At 54.7% G+C, this 19,359-nt stretch overlaps 2 protein-coding genes across 4 annotated transcripts in view; one reads left to right on the top strand and one right to left on the bottom strand.

Moving 5' to 3' along the window:
- Window positions 1-755: 755 nt before the first annotated feature.
- On the bottom strand, window positions 756-19,162 carry STAT5A (signal transducer and activator of transcription 5A). Of its 3 annotated transcripts, none has more exons than XM_067715000.1 (19): window positions 19,009-19,162; window positions 18,056-18,210; window positions 17,596-17,752; window positions 16,328-16,417; window positions 13,265-13,439; window positions 8,795-8,925; window positions 8,435-8,586; window positions 7,807-7,962; window positions 7,218-7,397; window positions 5,831-5,918; window positions 5,614-5,736; window positions 5,190-5,282; window positions 4,544-4,750; window positions 3,852-3,946; window positions 3,636-3,766; window positions 3,048-3,203; window positions 2,454-2,505; window positions 2,066-2,173; window positions 756-1,065 (listed from the first exon to the last, which is right to left on the bottom strand). In XM_067715000.1, exons 2-19 carry the CDS (start codon window positions 18,181-18,183, stop codon window positions 903-905), a joined length of 2,385 nt encoding a protein of 794 aa, XP_067571101.1. In that variant the 5' UTR covers window positions 18,184-18,210; window positions 19,009-19,162; the 3' UTR covers window positions 756-902. The 3 variants fall into 3 exon arrangements, with proteins under 3 accessions (XP_067571101.1, XP_067571103.1, XP_067571102.1); XM_067715002.1 differs by having other exon boundaries at window positions 5,620-5,736; XM_067715001.1 differs by having other exon boundaries at window positions 18,056-18,193; window positions 19,009-19,142.
- Window positions 19,020-19,359, top strand: part of STAT5B (signal transducer and activator of transcription 5B) — a 72,511-nt gene continuing 72,171 nt past the window's right edge. The window contains exon 1 of the mRNA XM_067715004.1: window positions 19,020-19,138. The gene's annotated coding sequence lies outside the window, so the exon portion shown is untranslated. The remainder of the gene's footprint in view (window positions 19,139-19,359) is intronic.

The following is a 19,359-nucleotide window of genomic DNA, read 5'->3' as shown; positions in this document are numbered from 1 at the left end:
CCAACACTGCAAGTCCTGGGCCTCCTGTTCACCACATCCTCGACCAGTCCCTCCCCCACTCCCCACCCCCACCTCTTCCATAAGTAAGCAAGGTTGCAGATAGAGAGGTGAGGAAAGAAGGCTGGGGCCAGATGGAGGGAAGGGGATATGGGATGGAAAGAGCAGGAATGTGGGCAGCAGCATTATACACTTGAAGCTGGAGCCCCCTGGCTGGGGACCAAGAGGCCAAGAAACTCCATCCTCACAGCAGCTCTGATAGGCCCGATGCAAAAGACCCATTTCTGCCGTGTTAGGGACATGACCGCGGATGGCCTAGATTAGCTCTCAGTTCACAAAAAGCCTGGAGTCCATAGTCATTAGATAAAGTATAAAATATCACTCAGAACTGGTCTCTTGATTCTTCCAACCTCCATCCTGAGGGGAAGAACCAAGAGACCAACATGTATGTTGCTCTGTACGAGAGCAGATGCACGTATATATATATGCACACACACTTGGGAGGCAAAGCATCTAACCCAGGAGTAAAACTTGAGCTTAGAGACGTTACCTGTCTCCTTTCCCTTCTTGAATCATTCCATTCAAATAGCTACTGAGCAGACAAAGGCTCTGGCAGGAATAGGTTTGCCTGCCCGGCGTACCTGCAACTACAGAAGCAGCTCAGTCTCTTCCACAACAGACAGACCCAGTGGGCTCTTGGAATGCCTCCATCTGAAGAAAAAGGCAGCCACATACCTAGGACTGCAAAGGCGAGGCAGGCACACCTTGTACACAAACGTGCGCATATGCATGTGGACACGTGCTGCCGGCAAAGGCATCAATATGCACAGCGATACAGAAACAAAACCACAATGAATATGAACCCTGCACGTTTCCAAAGAGAAGTGCAGGGTTCAAACAAACATTCACGAGAGCGAGCCTCTGGCAGAGGTGAAGAGCCCAGTAGGCGGGGAGAGGCGGGGGTCCAGACTGTCCATAGGGCGTCGTAAGAGTTCCTCCACGTGCCGGGCCACATCCATGGTCTCATCCAGGTCGAATTCTCCATCCTGGTCGAGGACGGGGTCAGGGCTGGTAGAGAGAGAGGGACGTCAGAGGGAGCTGGCATGCCTCACAGCCCCAAGCTCCTGGGGGACAGCGTCCAGCCTGCTCCCCACTCAGACCAGAGTCTCATGGGAGCAGGACCCGCTCTGGCTAGACTCTCACACCCCACGTTGAATAAGTCAGTCACTGGCTTGTTGGGAGACACCCCAGTTCTAGTCTCATCGCTCACAACCTCATGGAGCGATCTCAGGGGAATGAGGTAGTTGGGTGAATGAGCTACCCGTGAAACCCCAGGCACCATTCACTGAGCACCTATGAAGGCCTGGGCCTTTCAACCACGTTACACCAACCCTCACAGCTACCCATAAGGCAGGTATTTACTCCACTTTATAGAGGAAGAAACTGAGACTCAGTCATGCTAGGAAACTTGTTCAGGGCCACCTGGTTGGCTGGTGGAGTCAGGATTGGAATTCCGGTCTTTGTGACGTCCAAGCCTGCGGTCATCCCACGGCAGCAGGCCACCCACAGCTTGGAAGAGAATTAATTCTCTTCTCTGGGAACTCCAGAGAGGAGCAATTGACACCCTGTTCCCACACAGCTCCTAAGAACAACTACCCCATCCATAGCTACCCTGTATCAAGCCCTTATAACAGTCTCATCTGGGCTAAATGCTCTACCTGCACTCTCTCACTTAATCCTGACCCCAGTCCCACGTGGTAGGTCTTTTTGCCTCCATTTTACAGATGAGGAGACTGAGCATCAGAGAGGCTCAGTAATTTCCCCAAGGTCACACAGCTAGTCAGCACCAGAGCAAGGACCCTGCTACGTGTAGTTTCAAAAATGCTCTATGCTTTTCATTGGCTCACCTCACCCACCCTGCACCTGGGCATGTGCCAGAGCCCGGCCTGGCCTGGGCGGTCTCCGACCTAGAGGAGCTCTGGGTTCCTTGCCCACCAGCCCTCTGGTGCCCAGCCTGAGGCCAAGTGCCCAGTTCCTCCCCTCGGAGCCCCAGGAGAACACAACCTACTTCTGTGGGTACATGTTATAATGAGCCTGGGGGCACACGGCTGGGGAGGGGGCCTGGTCCATGTAGGTGGCACTGCTCCCGGCAGAGTCCGCAGAGGCGCTCACAAACCTGCGAGAGGAAGCAGAGCACAGCCTCAGCGGCGAGGGGCTCGGGGGCCACCTTCGTGTCTTTTTCAGGTGCGGAAGGACAGAGTGCCCACTGAGCCTGGGGCCCTGGCTGCAGGAGCGGGGCCCTGGGTACCGACGCCCTGGTGACCAAGCCCAGCTCCCTCCCCAGGAGGGCTGGCGGTGAGGGGTGAGGAGAGCCAAGTGCCGGGGGGGGGGGGGGGGGGGGGGGTGAGAGGAGAAGAGAGGCAGCAGGAGACCAGAGCTGGACCCGGGACACTTACTCAGGGACCACTTGCTTGATCTGTGGCTTCACGTATCCGTCCACTGCTTTAGCTGCCGAGGGCGGGGGGAGAACGGTGATGAGAACTGAAGTCTCTGGGAGCTCCCAGGGGAGTGGAAACCCACCTATGCAGTCTGCCTCCCCCCACATTGCCATGCGGCCTCAGCAGGGATGAAATTTCCCACAGATTCCCAATAAACACCCGCTGACAATAAACACCACCCAGGCCCTGGCTTCAGTCTCATTTTGCTTCCTACACTCAACTTGAGGGTAGGTTTGAGGGTGGAGAGTGGTGAGGGCAGCTGATCGAGATGGGAGTCGTGCACTATCTGTGGGTTTGCATTACGGCTCCTCCCCCAGCCCTGCAGCCTCTTCCTCCAAGGGCACAGAAGTGAGTCCCACTCAGTGTTTTGCTTTGCAGGGAAGAAAGCTAGGTCAGAGGTTTTGCTTTCCTTTTCTTCAGTTGTGAGCCCTGAAATCCTCTCCACGTGCCTTGCACCATCCCACCGACAAACACCCACAGGGGAAACGGCCCCTCGGCTCTTCTTGGGGCGTCCCAACTGCCTAGCCCGGGGAGTATCTGGGCAGCACGCACCGAGCACAGGAGTATAGTACTTGGAGAAGACCTCATCCTTGGGCCGGTCGGGAAACACGTAGATGAGATAGCTCAGGTCCCCCAGCCGGTCGGCCAGGGACCGGATGGAGAAGTCCCGCGTGGTGAACGGCTTCAGATTCCACAGGTTACGGTCAGCTGTGAAAAGGCCAAGCTCATTCCCACAACCCACCGCCCTGGGGAGGAGGATCAGAGCTGTGGGGCTTCAGGGCAGGCTTGCAGAGACATCAGGGCTTTTACTAGCCTGCACGGCAACCCCACCCCTGTGCTCCTCGGCATAGGGCGATGAAATGACCACGGGCAAGCAGATACCAACAAGGCTGGGTCAGGGCAGAGAAGGACTCGCCTGGCAGTTCTGGAGTCCAGGAGGCCAATGATTTTAGGTTCTCCCCAGTGGAAAACAACAGAGAGGGAAAGTGCTTCTGAGCAACACTCCTCCCACCCTCCAAGCTCAGTTCCCATGTCTCCCACCGGATACCTTCTAAGGATGCAGGCCTGATGGAGAATAGGCAACGAGGAAATGGAAGACAGGGCCACTGGGGCTAGAGTGTGGGCACGTAGGGAACTCACGAGAGTCAAACTTCCAGGCAATGGTGATGCCCCCTATTTCTGAGTCGCTAAAGCGCAACAAGAAGGTGCCGTCGGGCTTGTTGATGAGCAGGTCATGGGCCTGTTGCTTATTCACAAAACCTAGGATGGCCCTGGGTGCATCAAGCATACAGTGTCACTGCTGGCAGCAGCCACTGTCCCCTGAGCCCATGACCTCCCAGACCCCATTCCTCTCACCCGTCATTCCAATGGGGCTTGTGATGTTTCTTCAGCACCTCCATGACCCCATCGAACCACTGCCAGAAGGTGTAGTTCCAGCCTGGCAAGTTCTCCTGAGAGTCCCCAGGAAACCCCAAGTCAGGGCTTGTGCCCCTGTCGTCACGGGTGGTTCAGGGAACACTCAGTGCCCTCTTGTCCTCACCCAGACTTTCTCCCAGTTCCTCATCCGACTTGCCCCACACTCCAGCAAACTGCCACAGCCCCTGCTCATATCCTAGGGAACCAGAGAGTACACTGGCCTCTTGCCTCGCAGACACAGGGGTCCGGGACAACCCCACGGGGTGGGGGCCGGAGGTGCAAAGAATTGTCCAAGCTGGATAAGACCTCCAAAGTTATTCCTGCCCAGCCCCTTCGCTTTACAGATGGGAAAAGCGCAGCACAGAGGAGGGAAGGGGCCTGGCCAATTAGTTAACACATCGAGGGCTAGAGCCCAGGGACCCTGACTCCCAGCTCCGGGTTCCTTCCATCGTCCTGCTTCGGCTCTCATGGCTGCCTGCGTTCCTTGGGGTACTAGCCCCCGTCTCTCCTGGTTGTAGAAGAGGGGGGAGGGGGGTAGAGGGGGGGCCACTGACCAGGGGCAGTAACCTGTGTGTGAGGTGGGGGAAGGGTGGCAGGGTGGTCCCAGGCAGGCAGCGGGCGGCGTCCCTCACCCTGTTGAACTGGGACCAGGACACGGACATGCCGTTGTAGTCCTCGAGGTGGCTGCTACCGCTGTTGAAGAGCTTCTGCGCCAGGAACACGAGGTTCTCCTTGGTCAGGCCCCGGTTGCTCTGCACTTCGGCCTTGAATTTCATGTTGAGCGCCTCGCACAGCTGCGGCCACAGGACTTTGTCAGGCACTGCAAACGGCACCCTGCCCTGGTGGGGAGAGAAGAAAGGAAAAAAAGGCAGATTGAGGGAGTAGGAGATATTTACACACACACAGACACAGATACCAAGAGGTAGAGGGGACTGAGAAAGGTCCAGAAAAGGGGACAAAAATGCAAGGGAAAGAAAGGCTGGGGGCAGGGGCAGAGGGGTGGGCATACAGGGATGGAGACCCAGACCAGGACCCTGGGGAGAGAGATCAGGGACCAGAACCCCAAGACCACGCTCACAGACCTAGGAGACCCCAGTCCCTTGACCCAGAGCCCAGACAGAGCCTAGGACATGCCGAGGGCAGGCTGTTCACACCAGCTGCCCCCTGACCTCTGGTCTGGCCCTAGCGTTGGGGAAGACCACTCAGCAGGGGCCCTGGGGTTGGGGCTGACCCTGGGAAGCTCCGAGGGGCCGAGGTGAGGGTCTCATGGGGACTCACCGGCTCAGCAAAGGCATTGTCCCATAGCACGGTGGCAGTAGCATTGTGGTCCTGGCTGCCATGAACGATGACAACCACAGGAAGGGACAGGGTCTACGGGAATCCAGGGAATGAGGGGTGAGGGCATATGACCACCGTCTTGCCCTCCTCTAGGGGGAGACCCCCAACCCTCATTCCTCAAGCCCCTCCCAGCAAAACTAAACCAAAAACAAACAAAAAACACAACACACTTCTTCCTGGCCCATTGCCTAAACTCTGCGGGCTGGTGCGGGCTTAAAACCTCGCAAATGGGCACCAGCAGGGTGACATTAGGTTTTCTGAGAGCATCACGGGGTAACTGGACTGAGCCTGTGTGAGGATTCAAGTCTCTGGCTTTCCCAAGCCAGCCGGGCAGCCTGCAAGGAGACGGGGAGCCGGGTCTCACCTTCACCTGAAACACAAGCTCATTGCTGCCAACACTGAACTGAGACTCAAACAGGACCGTGAACTTCTCCTCTGTCACGGACTCCGCGCCTCGCCGGTCAGCGCGCTTGATCCTCTTCAGCGACTGCAGGAGGTCAGAGGGGAACGAGGAGAAAGCCGCTGGTTAGAGGACTCGGCTCTGGGCAGGCCTCCCTCCGTGGGCGGGGCCCAGTCCTCACCATGTTCCTGAAGTGAGCGCTGAGGGTGCCTGTGGCCTGGTGATACTCCATCACACAACAGTTGTTCAAGATCTCTCCGCTGCACTCACTGCGAAGCAGAGAGGAACCCATCTCTACTGGACCCAGGCCAGGAGCACCACCCTGTCTGCACCCTGGGCCCAGACTTCTCCAGAAAGCCCTGCCAGCAGCCCCTGCCCCTCCCCTAAGAGCATTTCTCCGAGTGTCCCTGGGCTCACTTTCTCATCAACCTGAGAGCACCTGAGCAAAGTCTCCAAGGGTGGGGCCTGTGTCTCTATCACTGAAACTCCTTGGGTATCAAGATTGATGTGGGGACTACTGAGCCCCCGAGCCACAGCTACTGAGCCCACGTGCCACGACTACTGAAGCAACGTGCCTAGAGCCCATGCTCTGCAGCAAAGAGAAGCCACCGCAATGAGAGGCCTGCGCACCGTAGCGAAGAGCAGCCCCCGCTCGCCGCGACTAGAGAAAGCCTGCGGGCAGCAACAAAGACCCAACGCAGCCAATAAATAAATAAATGAATGAATAAACAAATAAATAATTTAAGATTGATGTGGGGGCCTTCGGCAGTTTCTAGCGCACCTGAGATAAAAATCATGACCACAGCCTACAAAGATTCCCGAGATCAACCCCTGCCCACCTCCCTGGCCTCACTCAGGACAAGCGAGCCCACTGCCTTGTCTGTTTGCTGAACACGTACGCTCAGTGCCTGCCTCGGGACTTCTGTACTTGCCCTTCCTATCTCCCCAAACACTCTTTTTTTTTTTTTTTTTGCAGTACGCAGGCCTCTCATTGTTGTGGCCTCTCCCGTTGCGGAGCACAGGCTCCGGACGCACAGGCTCAGCGGCCATGGCTCACGGGCCCAGCCGCTCTGCGGCACGCGGGATCCTCCCGGACTTGGGCACGAACCCGCGTCCCCTGCATCGGCAGGCGGACTCTCAACCACTGCGCCACCAGGGAAGCCCTCCCCAAACACTCTTGACCTTCTCATTCAGGTCTCCACTCAAATATATCCTCAGAAAGGCCCTCCTTGACTACCCATGTACTGCAGGCGCTGTGATATTGCTTTATTTTAATTTTCTGTCTCGAGGTTGGGCAGGGACAGGACCAAGTTCTGTGTGGATCACAGCTGTGTCTCAGTGCTCAGCACAGGTCCTGGGACACCCAGCAGCGAAATCCTTGTTGATTTACTATGTGTGCGAAGTGTACGCCAGGACAGACAGAGTGACCTGGAGCGACACGGGGCCACATCGCAGTGCAGGACAAAGGGTTTCGGAGGGGGAGGCCATGCTGTCCCCATCACCCAGGACGCCTGCTGTAGAACAGAGGCTGAGCTGAGGGAGGGGTAGATGGGAGCAGGGCAACGTACTTGCGGGTGTTCTCGTTCTTGAGCAGCGACTTGGCCTGCTGCTCACTGATGATGGTCGCCTTCACCTGGGGGGGGTTCATGTGCACGTTCAGCTTCCCACCCACCAGCAGGCGCACGGTGGCTGCGAACTTGGTCTGGGTCTTCAGGACCTGAGGGGGCTGCTTCTCGATGATGAACGTGCTGCGGGGACACAAGTGACCAGGTGACGCCTCAAGGGACGGCGCTCCGCTCCCTCCCTCCGCGTGGCGAGGCCACCTTGCGCTGGGCACAGCAGGCAAAGGAAGGGCTTGTGGCACAGCCCCCGGTCCCGGGGGGGCCACTGCGAGTCGGGGGAGCTGGCAGGAGGGGAGGCAGTGAGATGAACTCAACAGCTGAAATGGGGGGAACAAGCCCATACAGTGTCCACGAGAGAAACCGGGCAAGGTGAACCGCAAGAGGCCACAGCAACAGGCGACAGAGGGGGATGGGATGAGGGTGTGAGGCACAGACGGAAGGGTTCAAGCCAGAGCGCCCTGTCTGTAAAGACCCTGCTGCCCGCGACCCAGGCCAACCGGATGGGGCCTGGGCGAGGCCAAGAGGCAGCAATCACCTGGTCACCAGGGCTGAGATGATGTCTGTGATGGTGGCGTTGACCTCAGCCAGCATCTCCTCCACGGGGCCGGGGATGGGCAGCTGCTGGCAGAGGTGCTCAGCTCTGCGGATCTGCTGCCGGTTCTGCCAGATGATCTCCGCCAACTTCTCACACCTGCACGGGAGCCCCGAGGCCAAAGGGAAGGACAAAGCCTTCAGCCCCTTCCTCCAGGCCAGAAGCCAGAAGGCTCCCAGGCTGGGGAGAAGGCCCAGACCCAGCTCCACCCCCAGGAAGGCTCGGCGCCTTAGCCGCCCGGCCTGTCCGCTGAGCAGAGCACGGCTGCCCTGCCTTCCAGAAACACAAAGAAACTCACAGGAGGAGCGACCCTGACTTGAGTCCAACCAGCCTGAGCGTCGCTCTGCACACCTGGCCCCACCCCACTCCCTCACCCAGGGACGCCCCTCCCGGGGAAGGTGGCACAGGACGGGGGCACCAAAGTCTGCATCAGGAACCAGACCACTGGTGAAATGAGACCTGTGCCCCGACAGAGGCAGCCGGCTGCTCACGGAAACACAGGAGCAGGACTGCAGCCGGTGGCGCCACGCTGAGCCCCTGCTGCCCCCGCCTGGCCCCCCACACCCACTACCAGGATTGTAGCACGTCCAGGCTGCCCTCGGGGGGCCCTCCGTTCCCCGCCAGCTGCTGCCGCCGCTTCCACTGGATCAGCTCGTCATCCAGAATGATGGTCTGTTGCTTCCGCAGCAGCTGCAGGGTCTTTTGGTGCTTCTCAGCCAGCTCCTGTGGGGCAGGCGGGGGGAGAGGCCCTTCTGGGCTCTCAGAACACCCCGCAGGGCCTCCCCTCACCCCTTGCCGACCTGCTCTGCCCTGCGTGCCCACACAGGGGGGAAGGCTCTGGCCTCCTGCTCTGCTGGGTCCTGCTCTCCTCCTGGCTCTCTCCCTCCCTCAGGTCCACGCCCGGGAGGGGAGGGACGCAGAGCCCACTCACCACGCGGTACTGCTGCAGCGTCTGGGCCTCGCGCTGCAGCCAGGCCTCCAGGGACACCTGCTTCTGCTGGAGGGCCGTCTCCCGGCTCAGACGCTCCTGGGGGTTCAGCTGGGCCAGCTGGGCAAACTGAGCTGGAGGAGGGGACAGGACACCCACAACCATGACCTCCCCGGGTCCAGCTGGAAGCCCGGCAGAACTGCACTCACCTGTTCTGGAGGCAAAACCCTGGAGGGGACACAGCTGACAAGTGGCCAGTCAGGGTTCCACAGCCATGGCGCCCAAAGATGAGTGGGCTCTGTCCCCTGGCCCCCCGACTCTGAGCTCCCCTTGGGGAGTGGGGAGACGGAAGCTCGGGGTACAGCTGGGGAGGAGCCAGCTCATGGCCTCCCTGCCCGCCCAGCCCTCCTCTCCCCACGCGGGGGCCGGCTTAGAGCCACCCTGCCTGGTCTGAAGTGTGTCCTCGCCGTTTAAAAGGCGGGTGAACTCGGGCAAATCACCTCACTCTCCCATGCCTCAGCTTCCCCAGGTGTAAAATGGGAGAATCACGGCACCTGCCTCAGTGGCTGCTGTGACGCTAAATAAGCAATGATGCAGAAAATACTCAGGAAGCTGCCTGGCACCATCAGCTCCAGGTGAGAGTCAGTCCTCACGGTCAGTGGGTTACAGGACGGGATTAAAGGCTGGTGGAGCAGCTCACAGGACAAAGCCGCATCGGGAAGGCCCTGCTCCGCGGGGCTGAGCGCAGCAGCCTCTCCTCGGGGAAGTGTGGGGGGGTTTCTCCAGGTGCTGAAGGGGCCTAACATGTTTGTCCAGGTTGGGTCACTGTGAGCTCAGCAGACCAGCCGGAAGAGGGAGGGAGACAGAGTGTCCAGGGCCACTGGGGACACGAAAGCAGCAAGATTCTCTCAAGAGAGGGAGGCAGCTTCTCTCCACACCAGCTGTCAGGCATCTCATCCATGGCAGGAATAAGGTAACGAGGCCTCACTGACGAGGCCTTTTCAAAAAATCTGTTATATAATACTTAAGACCTAGGCAAGTATTGATAGAAAGGATGATACAAGGAACACCTGTGTACCAAGACGCCAGCTTAAGAAAGTAGACATTTCCACAGTTAAGCACCTGTACACCCTCCCCTGCCGGCATCCCCATCCCTCCCTCCACAGGCAATCACCATCCTAGATGCTGGCATTCCTACCCCCACCAATAGGCTTTTGGAACGTCCCACGGTCCTTACTGGGGCTGAGTCAAGAAGATGAGAGCGTCAGTCAGCAGGTCTTGGTCAAGTTCCCGGCAGGCCTCTGAGGGCCATGTCACACTGACCGAGGCCCTGCCCTACGGACGCACAAAAGCAACTAAGGACACACTAAAGCAACCCTAGACAGCCAGGAAGGCCCAGAACTAGAAGAGAACTTAGAAACATGGCTCTCACATGACTGCGGGGGACGGAGCAGGTAAGGAACACAGCAGAAGAATCTGGAGAGCCACCTCGGAATCCTGCCGCCCACAGGGAGGTGGTGGGGATCCCAACACCAGGCCCAGCCTCCTTATGCAAGTGACCCACTTAGGTCTCTCCTGGCAAATTGGAGAAGCTTCTGGGAAGGACGCCAGGACACTTGAGGCAATGTCTGCTCCACTGGAGGGAGCTGAGACTTCCCTTGCACACACGGATCAGTCGTCTGTGTTTCTGATGGGTGCACTTGATCAATGAGACTGAACTGACATTGCACGATGGGGACAAACCCAAACCAGAATCGAAACCCAACCTCACAAGTAGGAAGCAGAAAACCCCAGAACAGGATCATCAATACTGTCAACCAGTCAACGGCCTTGGGTAGAAATAATAGCCTGAAATGTCCTGCTCCCTAATGTAGCAGGAGGGCCTTCCTTTCTTTCGGGTCAGTCTGGGACGGATTCAGATCTGAAGAAGAGCTGCTAGAATTATTCCCCCAACATTTACTCAACAGCTGCTATGATTCAGGCAATGTGCTAGTCTCAGAGTACAGAAAACACTGACAGGGCAAGGTAGGAGGAAAGCTTAAGTTGTTAAATTAAAATAGAATCTTAAAAAATTTAAACAATTAAAAGGAAGAACAGAGGAACAAATACTGAAAAGGGACAAAACAAAATAAATATTAACATGGGGACCTCAATTGCTATTACATTAAATATTAATGGACTAAACACCTTAATTAAAAGCAAAGATTGTCAGAATAAATAAAAAAGCTGGACTCAACTATATGTTGTCTACATTTCAAATGTTAAAATGCATGGATAAAAATATGTTTCTATTTAAAAATAGAATAAGAAGGCTGGAGGAGTAATACTAATATCTGATAAAGTAGACTTCAAGGCAAAGAGTGTTACCAGAGCTCAAGAAAGATATTTCGTAAGTATTAAGGTGTCAATCAATCAGAATGACATAATAATTCTCAATGTATATGCATCTAATAACAAAGCTTCAAAAATACATAAAAGAAATATTTACATAAATAATTGGAAAATTACACAATACTATAGGAGATTTTGATACCTCTCTTTCAGCATCTGATAGAACAATTAGGCAAAAAAATCAATAAAGATATATCAGTGATTCTTAAAGTGTGAACCAAGGATCCCTGAAGGGTTCCTAAGACCCTTATAGGAGGTCCACCAAGCCAGGACTATTTTCATAAAGTCATAGGACCTTATTTACCTTTTTTTCTCTTATTCACTTATAAGCATACAGCAGAGTTTTCTAGAGGTTACAAGATATGTGATGTTACAACAGACTGAAAGCCAGCTCCAGCTATCTCCTATTAAGCCTAACATTAAAGAGATTTGCAAAAATGTAAAGCAATGCCACTCTACTCACTAAATTTGGTGTGGGTTTTTTTAACTTTATTATGTTAACATCATATATTATGTTATATATGTTAACATTATTGAATTTATTATTGCTATCTTAAAATAAAACAACTTCAGAACATACATTCAAGTCCACAAAATACATTCACCAACACAGAGCATATGCTGGGGCATAGAACAAGTCTCAATAAATTTACAAGAAGAGATCATATAGAGTATGTTCTCTGACAACAGTGGAATTTAACAATGAAATGAAAATGAAATCAATAATGATATGACATCTAGAAAAACACAAAATATTTGGAAATTAAACAATATACTTCTAAATAGTATATGGGTAAAATAATCAGAAGAGAAATTAGATAGCATTTCAAATTGAATGATAATGAGCATACAGCATATCCAAAATGATGAGATGCAGCTAAAGCACTGATGAGAGGGAAATTGATAGCTCTGAATATATACATTAGAAAAGAAGAAAGGTCTAAAATCAATGACCTATGGTTCTACCTTAAGACACCAAAAATAGAAGAGCGAAGGAAAAGGCAGTTTGATACTTCTTGTTCTCACTAGAATGGGGTGGTACAGCTCTGGGGTCAATTTGAAGTGAAGGAAGATGAGCCACATTTCAAGACTCTTAAAAGTGTACCTGGGGTGAATTTCTTCTGAGTTAATTTTTCTTTCCCTACACCCTTATCATGGCAGTCACTAGCAAATTATAGACCTAGGAGACAGGAGAATTTTCCACTGTCACCTCCTCCTCCCATCTTTACCTCCTATTAGGCTCAAGAAGGGGCATTCCTGGAGTTCCACCTCTCCCCAGCCTGGTTCAACCAGGGGACTCCCAACCTAAGTCCTCCCTTTGACTGGGGAACACTTTGTCCATATTCATTCTTTCATTGATTCATTCATTGAAATATTCACTGAATATTGGTTAAAATATAATGATTTTATGACATATCTCTAGTTAAGATCCAGTTCTGCAACTTGCAAGAAACCCAGGCCAGGGCTTCTCTGGTGGCGCCGTGGTTAAGAATCCGCCTGCCAATGCGGGGGACACAGGTTCAAGCCCAAGCAACTAAGCCCATGCGCCACAACTACTGAGCCTGCACTCTAGAGCCCGTGAGCCACAACTACTGAGCCCGTGTGCCACAACTACTGAAGCCTGTGCACCTAGAGCCCGTGCTCCACAACAAGAGAAGCCACTGCAATGAGAAGCCTGCGCACCACAACGAAGAGTAGCCCCGCTCTCTGCAACTAGAGAAAAGCCCACGCGCAGCAACGAAGACCCAATGCAGCCAAAAATAAAGAAAATAAATTTAAAGAAACCCAGGCCAAATTACGTGTTCTCTTTGAACATCAGTTTTATCATCTGCAAAACAGGAATAATACAACTACCTATTTTTTAGGGCTGTTGTAAAGGTTGTAGTGAATAATGCATGCAAAGGTTTTAGCCTGGATCCTGGCCCATAGCAGGGGCTCCATCACTGGGAACGTTACTCCTCCCAAGCTTTGGATCAGGTTCTGGGGAGACGGACGTGGATCTAGCCCCAACCCTGCAGGAGTTCACAAAGTGGTCTCACTCCCGTCCCCCAGACACACGCTGCCCTCCCACACCAGCCTCACCCTGGATCCTCAGGCTCTCTTGATACTGGATGATGAAGTACTCTTGAGTCTGCTGCAGCTTCTTCAGCTCATTCTCTGTGTCCTGTGTGACCAGTCGCAGCTCCTCAAGTGTCTGGTTGATCTGAAGGTGTTTCTGGGACATGGCATCAACCAGGATCCCAGAAGAAGAACTACCCTGGAGACATATCAGGGGAGAGTGTGGGCAGCAGTAAACTGGGCAGTGAGGATGGCAGAAAACCTCAGGCCCTGGGGAACGCCAACACTACAGACACCAGATGCCAGATCTAGAATAAGAAGGAAGGGTACTTTGAGTCAGAAGGAGAGTCATTTGCCAGAATGGGGGTGGAGGAAGAGAAACAGGTGACCTGGCAGACTATGGCATCTTCATAAAGCATGGAAGAAACTTCTATTGCAGTTCTAACCTCCACCAGAGTATCCCACACAGGGGCCATCTGGGTTCTCTCTGGAGAGACTAGAACTCAACATGTCCCAGGAGTTACCTGGGTTTTCCTACTAATGATGATGACCCCTCATTTCGTAGTCATTCGCTGACCCGATGCCACGATGCCACCTGTGCTAGGTGCTGGGGACACAGTGGGGGACAAGGCTGTGTGAACACACATCATCTGTGTCCTCACTCGAGACCTTCTTGTGACTGAGGGAAGAGGGTGAACCGCTCACAGGTGGCATCCTGGAGACCCCAAGTGAAGTGACAGGGGAGGCATCCACAAGGGCTTTGTGGATCCAGTCATTGAACTAACCTGGTCGGATCTATTCCTTCAACCAAGTCTTTAGGGCCTTTCCAATGACCTGCTCTCAGAATAAAATCCAAACTCCTTCCACACCCTCCACGGCCCTAGCCGATGGCCTCTGCCTACCCTACCCGCAGCACCACTGCTGCCCAAGCACACCCGCTACTTTCTGTTCCTGAATACATAAGCGTGTTCCTGCCTCAGCGCCTTTGTATTTGTTGTTCCATCACCTGGAACATTCCGGCACCAAACCTTCCTGCGGGCGCTTCCACTGGCACCTTTTCAGAGTGACCCTCTCTGACGAGCCAATTTAAAATAGGACCTCCCTTACCGAAGGTGTCTTTTTCTTGCATGTTCTTTCTTTCTTTTTTCTTTTTTTTTTTTGCGGTACGCGGGCCTCTCACTGTTGTGGCCTCTCCCATTGCGGAGCACAGGCTCCGGACGCGCAGGCTCAGCGGCCATGGCTCACGGGCCCAGCCGCTCCGCGGCATGTGGGATCTTCCCGGAACCGGGGCACGAACCCGCGTCCCCTACATCGGCAGGCGGACTCTCAACCACTGCGCCACCAGGGAAGCCCCTTTCTTTCTTTTTTTAAATTTATTTATTAATTTGTTTTTATTTTTGGCTGTGTTGGATCTTCGTTGTTGCTCATGGGCTTTCTCTAGTTGAGGCAAGCGGGGGCTACTCTTCCTTGCGGTATGCGGGCTTCTCATTGTCGTGGCTTCTCTTGTTGCAGAGCACGGGCTCTAGAGCACAGGCTCAGTAGTTGTGGCTCACGGGCTTAGTTGTTCCGCGGCAAGTGGGATCTTCCCGGACCAGAGCTCGAACCCGTGTCCCCTGCATTGGCAGGCGGATTCTTAACCACTGCGCCACCAGGGAAGCCTGCATGTTCTTTCTTGTCTGCCTCCCTGTACTAGGATGTGAACTCCTTAAGGCCTAGGACCTTGTCTGTCTTGTGCACCACAAAATCCCCAAGGCCCAGGACACCAGAGGTGTTGAAGAACAGCTTGATGACTGGGAGAACAATTATTTCCCCCCAACCATGACCTGCATCGTAGGCACGTATTTCTTAATTGCAGCCGAACTCATTTGTACATTTACAGATAGCTCTGTAATTGCACCAAGTCAAGAGTTGTACCAGTTGACCCTCTGTGACCTGGCTTCTGCCCAGTTGGCTCCCTTCTCCCCAGTAGCACTGAACACTTACAGTTCTTCGAATGTCATAAGGTGGCTCGCGCCTTCCTGCCCTCACATATACTGCTGTTATTTTTGACTAGAAAACTCATCCTGCCTCCTTCCTCCCTCTTTCCCCACTGTAGTTCGGGCATCCTTTTCCTCAGGACACCCTTCCCTCCACCAGCCAGCCTGCTCCAGTCTGAGTTGGACCCTTTTTCCAAAGAGGCCCGCTTAGCACTCAGCTGACACCTAAAGAATCTATCATCGCCTGAATTCCCTTTAGGTGGAGACCAGGACTTTATCTGTTTTTCCCGTCCTAGTCCAGTGTCAGATGCACAGCAAGACCTGAATAAATGTTTACTGAATGAACTCTCAAATTCTTGCAATCAGTCTCCACCACAAGTGAATAATAAATATGACTTCGCTCCAGGCACTAGTCTGTGGTCTTTACCTATGGGATATCATTTTATGAAATTCATTTTGCTTTATTGCAGATAATATACCATTTGTACCATTGTCCAAGCAATGTCTGATGCCTTTATGATTTCAGAACATGGGGGACAAGTCCCTGCTCTGCCTCGCTAGGCCTCGCTTCTCTGAGCTTGCCGGGTTACTTCTTCTGACATAGACCTCGGCTCTGCCTCCCCTCATAGACCACACCGGAGGATATTTCTTCTTTTGTCTCCAGCCCCATTTATTGAATGACAAATCTTTCCCCTGGTGATGTGTAATGCCATCACTGACTGACATAGATTGCATCTCCTGACGTGTATGTGTGTTTTTAGGGCTTCCTTTTCTGTTTCATTTGTGTTTGTCTATCCTTTGCCCACATAGTATCACACAATAACCCTATAGGGTAGATACTGTGACTGTCCTCATTTATAATAGAAAAAGACAGAGGCTCAGAGAGGTTAAGTAACTTGCTTAAGTCACACAGCTAGTAAGTAGTAGAGCCAGGGACTGAAGCCGGGGAGTGGGGATCGGGTGTCAGTCTACACCTGCATGTGATACTGCCTCTCACACTTGCCCAAGTCTTTTATTTCTTTGCTGTTTTCTCATGCCAGTGTTTATAAAACATATAAAAGCAGGTAGAAGGACTTCCCAAAACCTCTCCCCAAACCCATGGGACACTCACATTGTTGGCTTCTCGGACCAGCCTCTGTTCATTGTACAGAATATGGCGGATGCAGCGCACCAGCTCCATGGGGCAGTGGTCATACGTGTTCTGAAAGAATCCAAGAGCAGCTGTCAGTGGCCATCCTCTGCTCCCACCATGACCATTGCAGAGCCACGCCCACCCCTTCCTCTTCTCCAGCTCCTGCCTCAGCTTCCCTGGGAAGCCTCAGGAACTGTCACCAGAACCTCTATCTCTCCTGGACTTGATTTCCCCTCGCAGATCTTCATATTTGGTTTGCAGTGCATTAGAAACAGTGTACAAAGCACTTCCAATCTGCCATCGCCTTTGACTTGTGCATCATAGAAACCCTATGACATAAGCAGAAACTGTTATCCTCATTTCACAGATGAGAAAACTGCTGCTCAGAGAGATTAAGTACTTGTCCAGAGGGCAAACGACTGAGCAGATGACTCATTAGGGCATCTAATGCCAAGGTCAAGGTACTTCCACTGTAGTCCTGGCCCTGGGTTCCTAATCTGCTCCCCTCTTCCCACCAAGTTTCTCGTGTTTCCTGCCTCTTCTGGGGTGGACTTTTTATTCTTCTGGCACCCTGCTGCTGGTATTTAAGAAGGGCTCTCTAAATATTCAAGTGAGTTCCAACAAATGCTCAGCTATGATTACCACCCTCACCCCTTTCCTGCTGCCACTCTCCCCCCTATACTCCTTCCCCCCGCATCCTCAGGTGAAGGAGAAGCTACACCTTATATCCAAAACCTTAATTCAAGGCTCCAGGACAACTCTGTTCCTCTTGCACGCGACTTCAGCAGCTCTTTGAAAAGCCTTTAAAAGAGCCGCAAGAGGGATGTGTGGCCGCCTCGTTGCCTCATTTCTAGAACCTGTCAGTATTCCTTTCTCTGACAACAGAATCTTGACTTGCTCTACCCCATCCCTTCTGCTGATCTGCCCAGAATGCAGTTTCACCCATCCCCCTTCTCTTGGGGACAAACACGCCCCACCTCTTGCTCTATAATATGCTAAGGGGAATCTGACAGGTCTGATTTAGAAAGAGGGGGTGGGGGAAATCGAAGCACAGAAAGGTCGCCGATAAGTTCAGGGACATACGGTGAGTCAGTGGCCAAACCAGGAAAAAAACCAGGGGTTCTGGTGCTGGAAAGAGAAGGCGGACACCGCACCCTGCAGATGGCCCGGAGCTCACGCCCACCTGGAGCTTCGTGGCCCCAAGCTCATACCCACCTGGAGCTGCGTGGCCCCAAGCTCATACCCACCTGGAGCTGCGTGGCATAATGCCCCAGCTTGATCTTCAGTAAGAACCCATCTTCCCCTACTTGGTGCTCAGCCTTCTTCTGCAGCTCCTGCACCAGGCCCTCCAGGAGCTGGGTGGCCTGGGGTCGGTCCTGGGGATTGTCCAGGTCGATGGCATCCCTTGGGGCAGGGCAGGAGAGAGAAGCCTACTATGACGCCTCCTTGGGCATGGAGGTCAGGCACCAAGAGGGACGTGGAAATCCAAGGCTCGTGCCCACAAGACTTGTTCCTGGCAGCTCCACAGGCACCAGAGTCTAGAAACATTCCCTCTCCAATCCCAGACCCCCATTTCCCTGTTCCCCTTTCCCAAGGACACAGCCCCTTCTGCACAGAGCGGGACAGACAGGACCAGAATCTCACCAAACCACAAAGAGGAGACTTAAAGGCCGAGGGGCCTGGATGGCGGCAGGCAGGGGCACCTACCACGGCTGGCTCTCGATCCACTGCGCTAAGTAATGCCGGACCTCGATGGGGAAGTGCTGCCCATACAGCACCTGCATCTGGCGAAGCGCATCTCCCTGCAGCTGTTGGGCCTGGATCCAGCCCGCCATGTCCGTTCACCTAGCGCGAGCAGAGGGCTGAAGAGGCGCCTCCTTGTTAGAGGCGAGGGCTGGGCCTGCCCCTGGCCCTGCCATGCCCACCCATCCCTGGACCGCGGTCAGGCCCGGCCCCTCCCCTCCCACAGACACGCTTTCCTGTGCGGGAAGAGAGAGGGTGAGGAGGGGAAGGCCGCCCTTCCCTCCAGCGAGGAACCCGCTGAGGCTTGGGGAGGGGCTCCCGAAAGGCAGGTGCCCTCCCCCTCTTCCTCTCCCCTCGCCCCACCGGGGCTTCCCCGGGGTGGGAACAGCTAGAAACTGAAAGAGAAACTTGATGGCGGAGGCCCACGGGCCCTCTGGGGAGGGCTGCAAGAATCCCCCCACCCTGCTTCGAACCCCGAGTCCCCATTTCTGGGAACGGGGGATATTCCAGCCCAACGTTTGGGCAACGCCACCGACGGTTCCCACCGGACGGCTCTGTCACCGTAAGCACGTGGCTGGGGTTAAGGAGAGAGGGCTGAGGAGACAGACACTCCCTCTCTTGGGCTGCGTCCCCCAGGCTGTGCCCCGAGGTCTCCCACTGTCCAGTCCCACAGCGCCCCCTGCCCTCTGCCGGCGAGGATGGCGTCCACCCTCGGCCCCCTCCCTGCATCAGCGTCCCGCGTCCCTCGTCTCTCGTCTGCGCTGCGCGCTGCGCCGAAACTCCCTCTCGGTCCCGGGGACCGTCCCCTGCACCCCTACGGCCGTCGGGCTCTGGGTCCCGCGGTGAGGGGGCCGGGGCAGCAGCCAGGGGCGCCCTCTGGGCGCACGCCGCCGGGGACGCGCGGCCGGGCCACCCACCTGGTCGCGCAGAGCCGTCCGGCTGCGGGGCTGACGCTCGCTCCCGGCCCGGGCTCCTGGCGGCGGCGGAGGCGGTGGCGGCGGCTGTTACTACAGGAAGGAGCCGAGAGCAGCGATTTCCTCCTCAAAGGTCAGCTGCCTCTGATAGACCATACACAGCGCGCGAGCTCTCGCCAACACCCCTCCCAGCCTCGGTCGCTCCCTCCCTGCCTCCGCCCTTGGTGGCTAGTTCCCCGGCGAGTGCACAGCGGCGGCGGCCGCGGCCGGGCCCCAGGCAGCGAGGCGGGGCTGGCGCCGAGCACAGGGGCTGCCCGGATGGCCGGGTCACCCGGGAGTCCCAGCCAGCCCTCG

The sequence above is a fragment of the Pseudorca crassidens genome, chromosome 19 (assembly GCF_039906515.1).
Source record: "Pseudorca crassidens isolate mPseCra1 chromosome 19, mPseCra1.hap1, whole genome shotgun sequence".
NCBI classification, from domain to species: Eukaryota; Metazoa; Chordata; class Mammalia; order Artiodactyla; family Delphinidae; genus Pseudorca; species Pseudorca crassidens.
This window is presented reverse-complemented; position numbering and strand designations above follow the sequence as displayed.

What these genes read in the sequence shown, in the direction of transcription:
- STAT5A (XM_067715000.1), bottom strand. Translation starts at nt 18,183, where the DNA reads ATGGCGGGCTGGATCCAGGCCCAACAGCTGCAGGGAGATGCGCTTCGC. An exon ending in AAGAACGAGAACACCCGCAA is followed by an intron (nt 5,919 to 7,217) that starts GTACGTTGCCCT and finishes TCTGCTTCGCAG; the next exon opens with TGAGTGCAGCGGAGAGATCT. An exon ending in AGCTTGTGTTTCAGGTGAAG is followed by an intron (nt 5,283 to 5,613) that starts GTGAGACCCGGC and finishes GGATTCCCGTAG; the next exon opens with ACCCTGTCCCTTCCTGTGGT.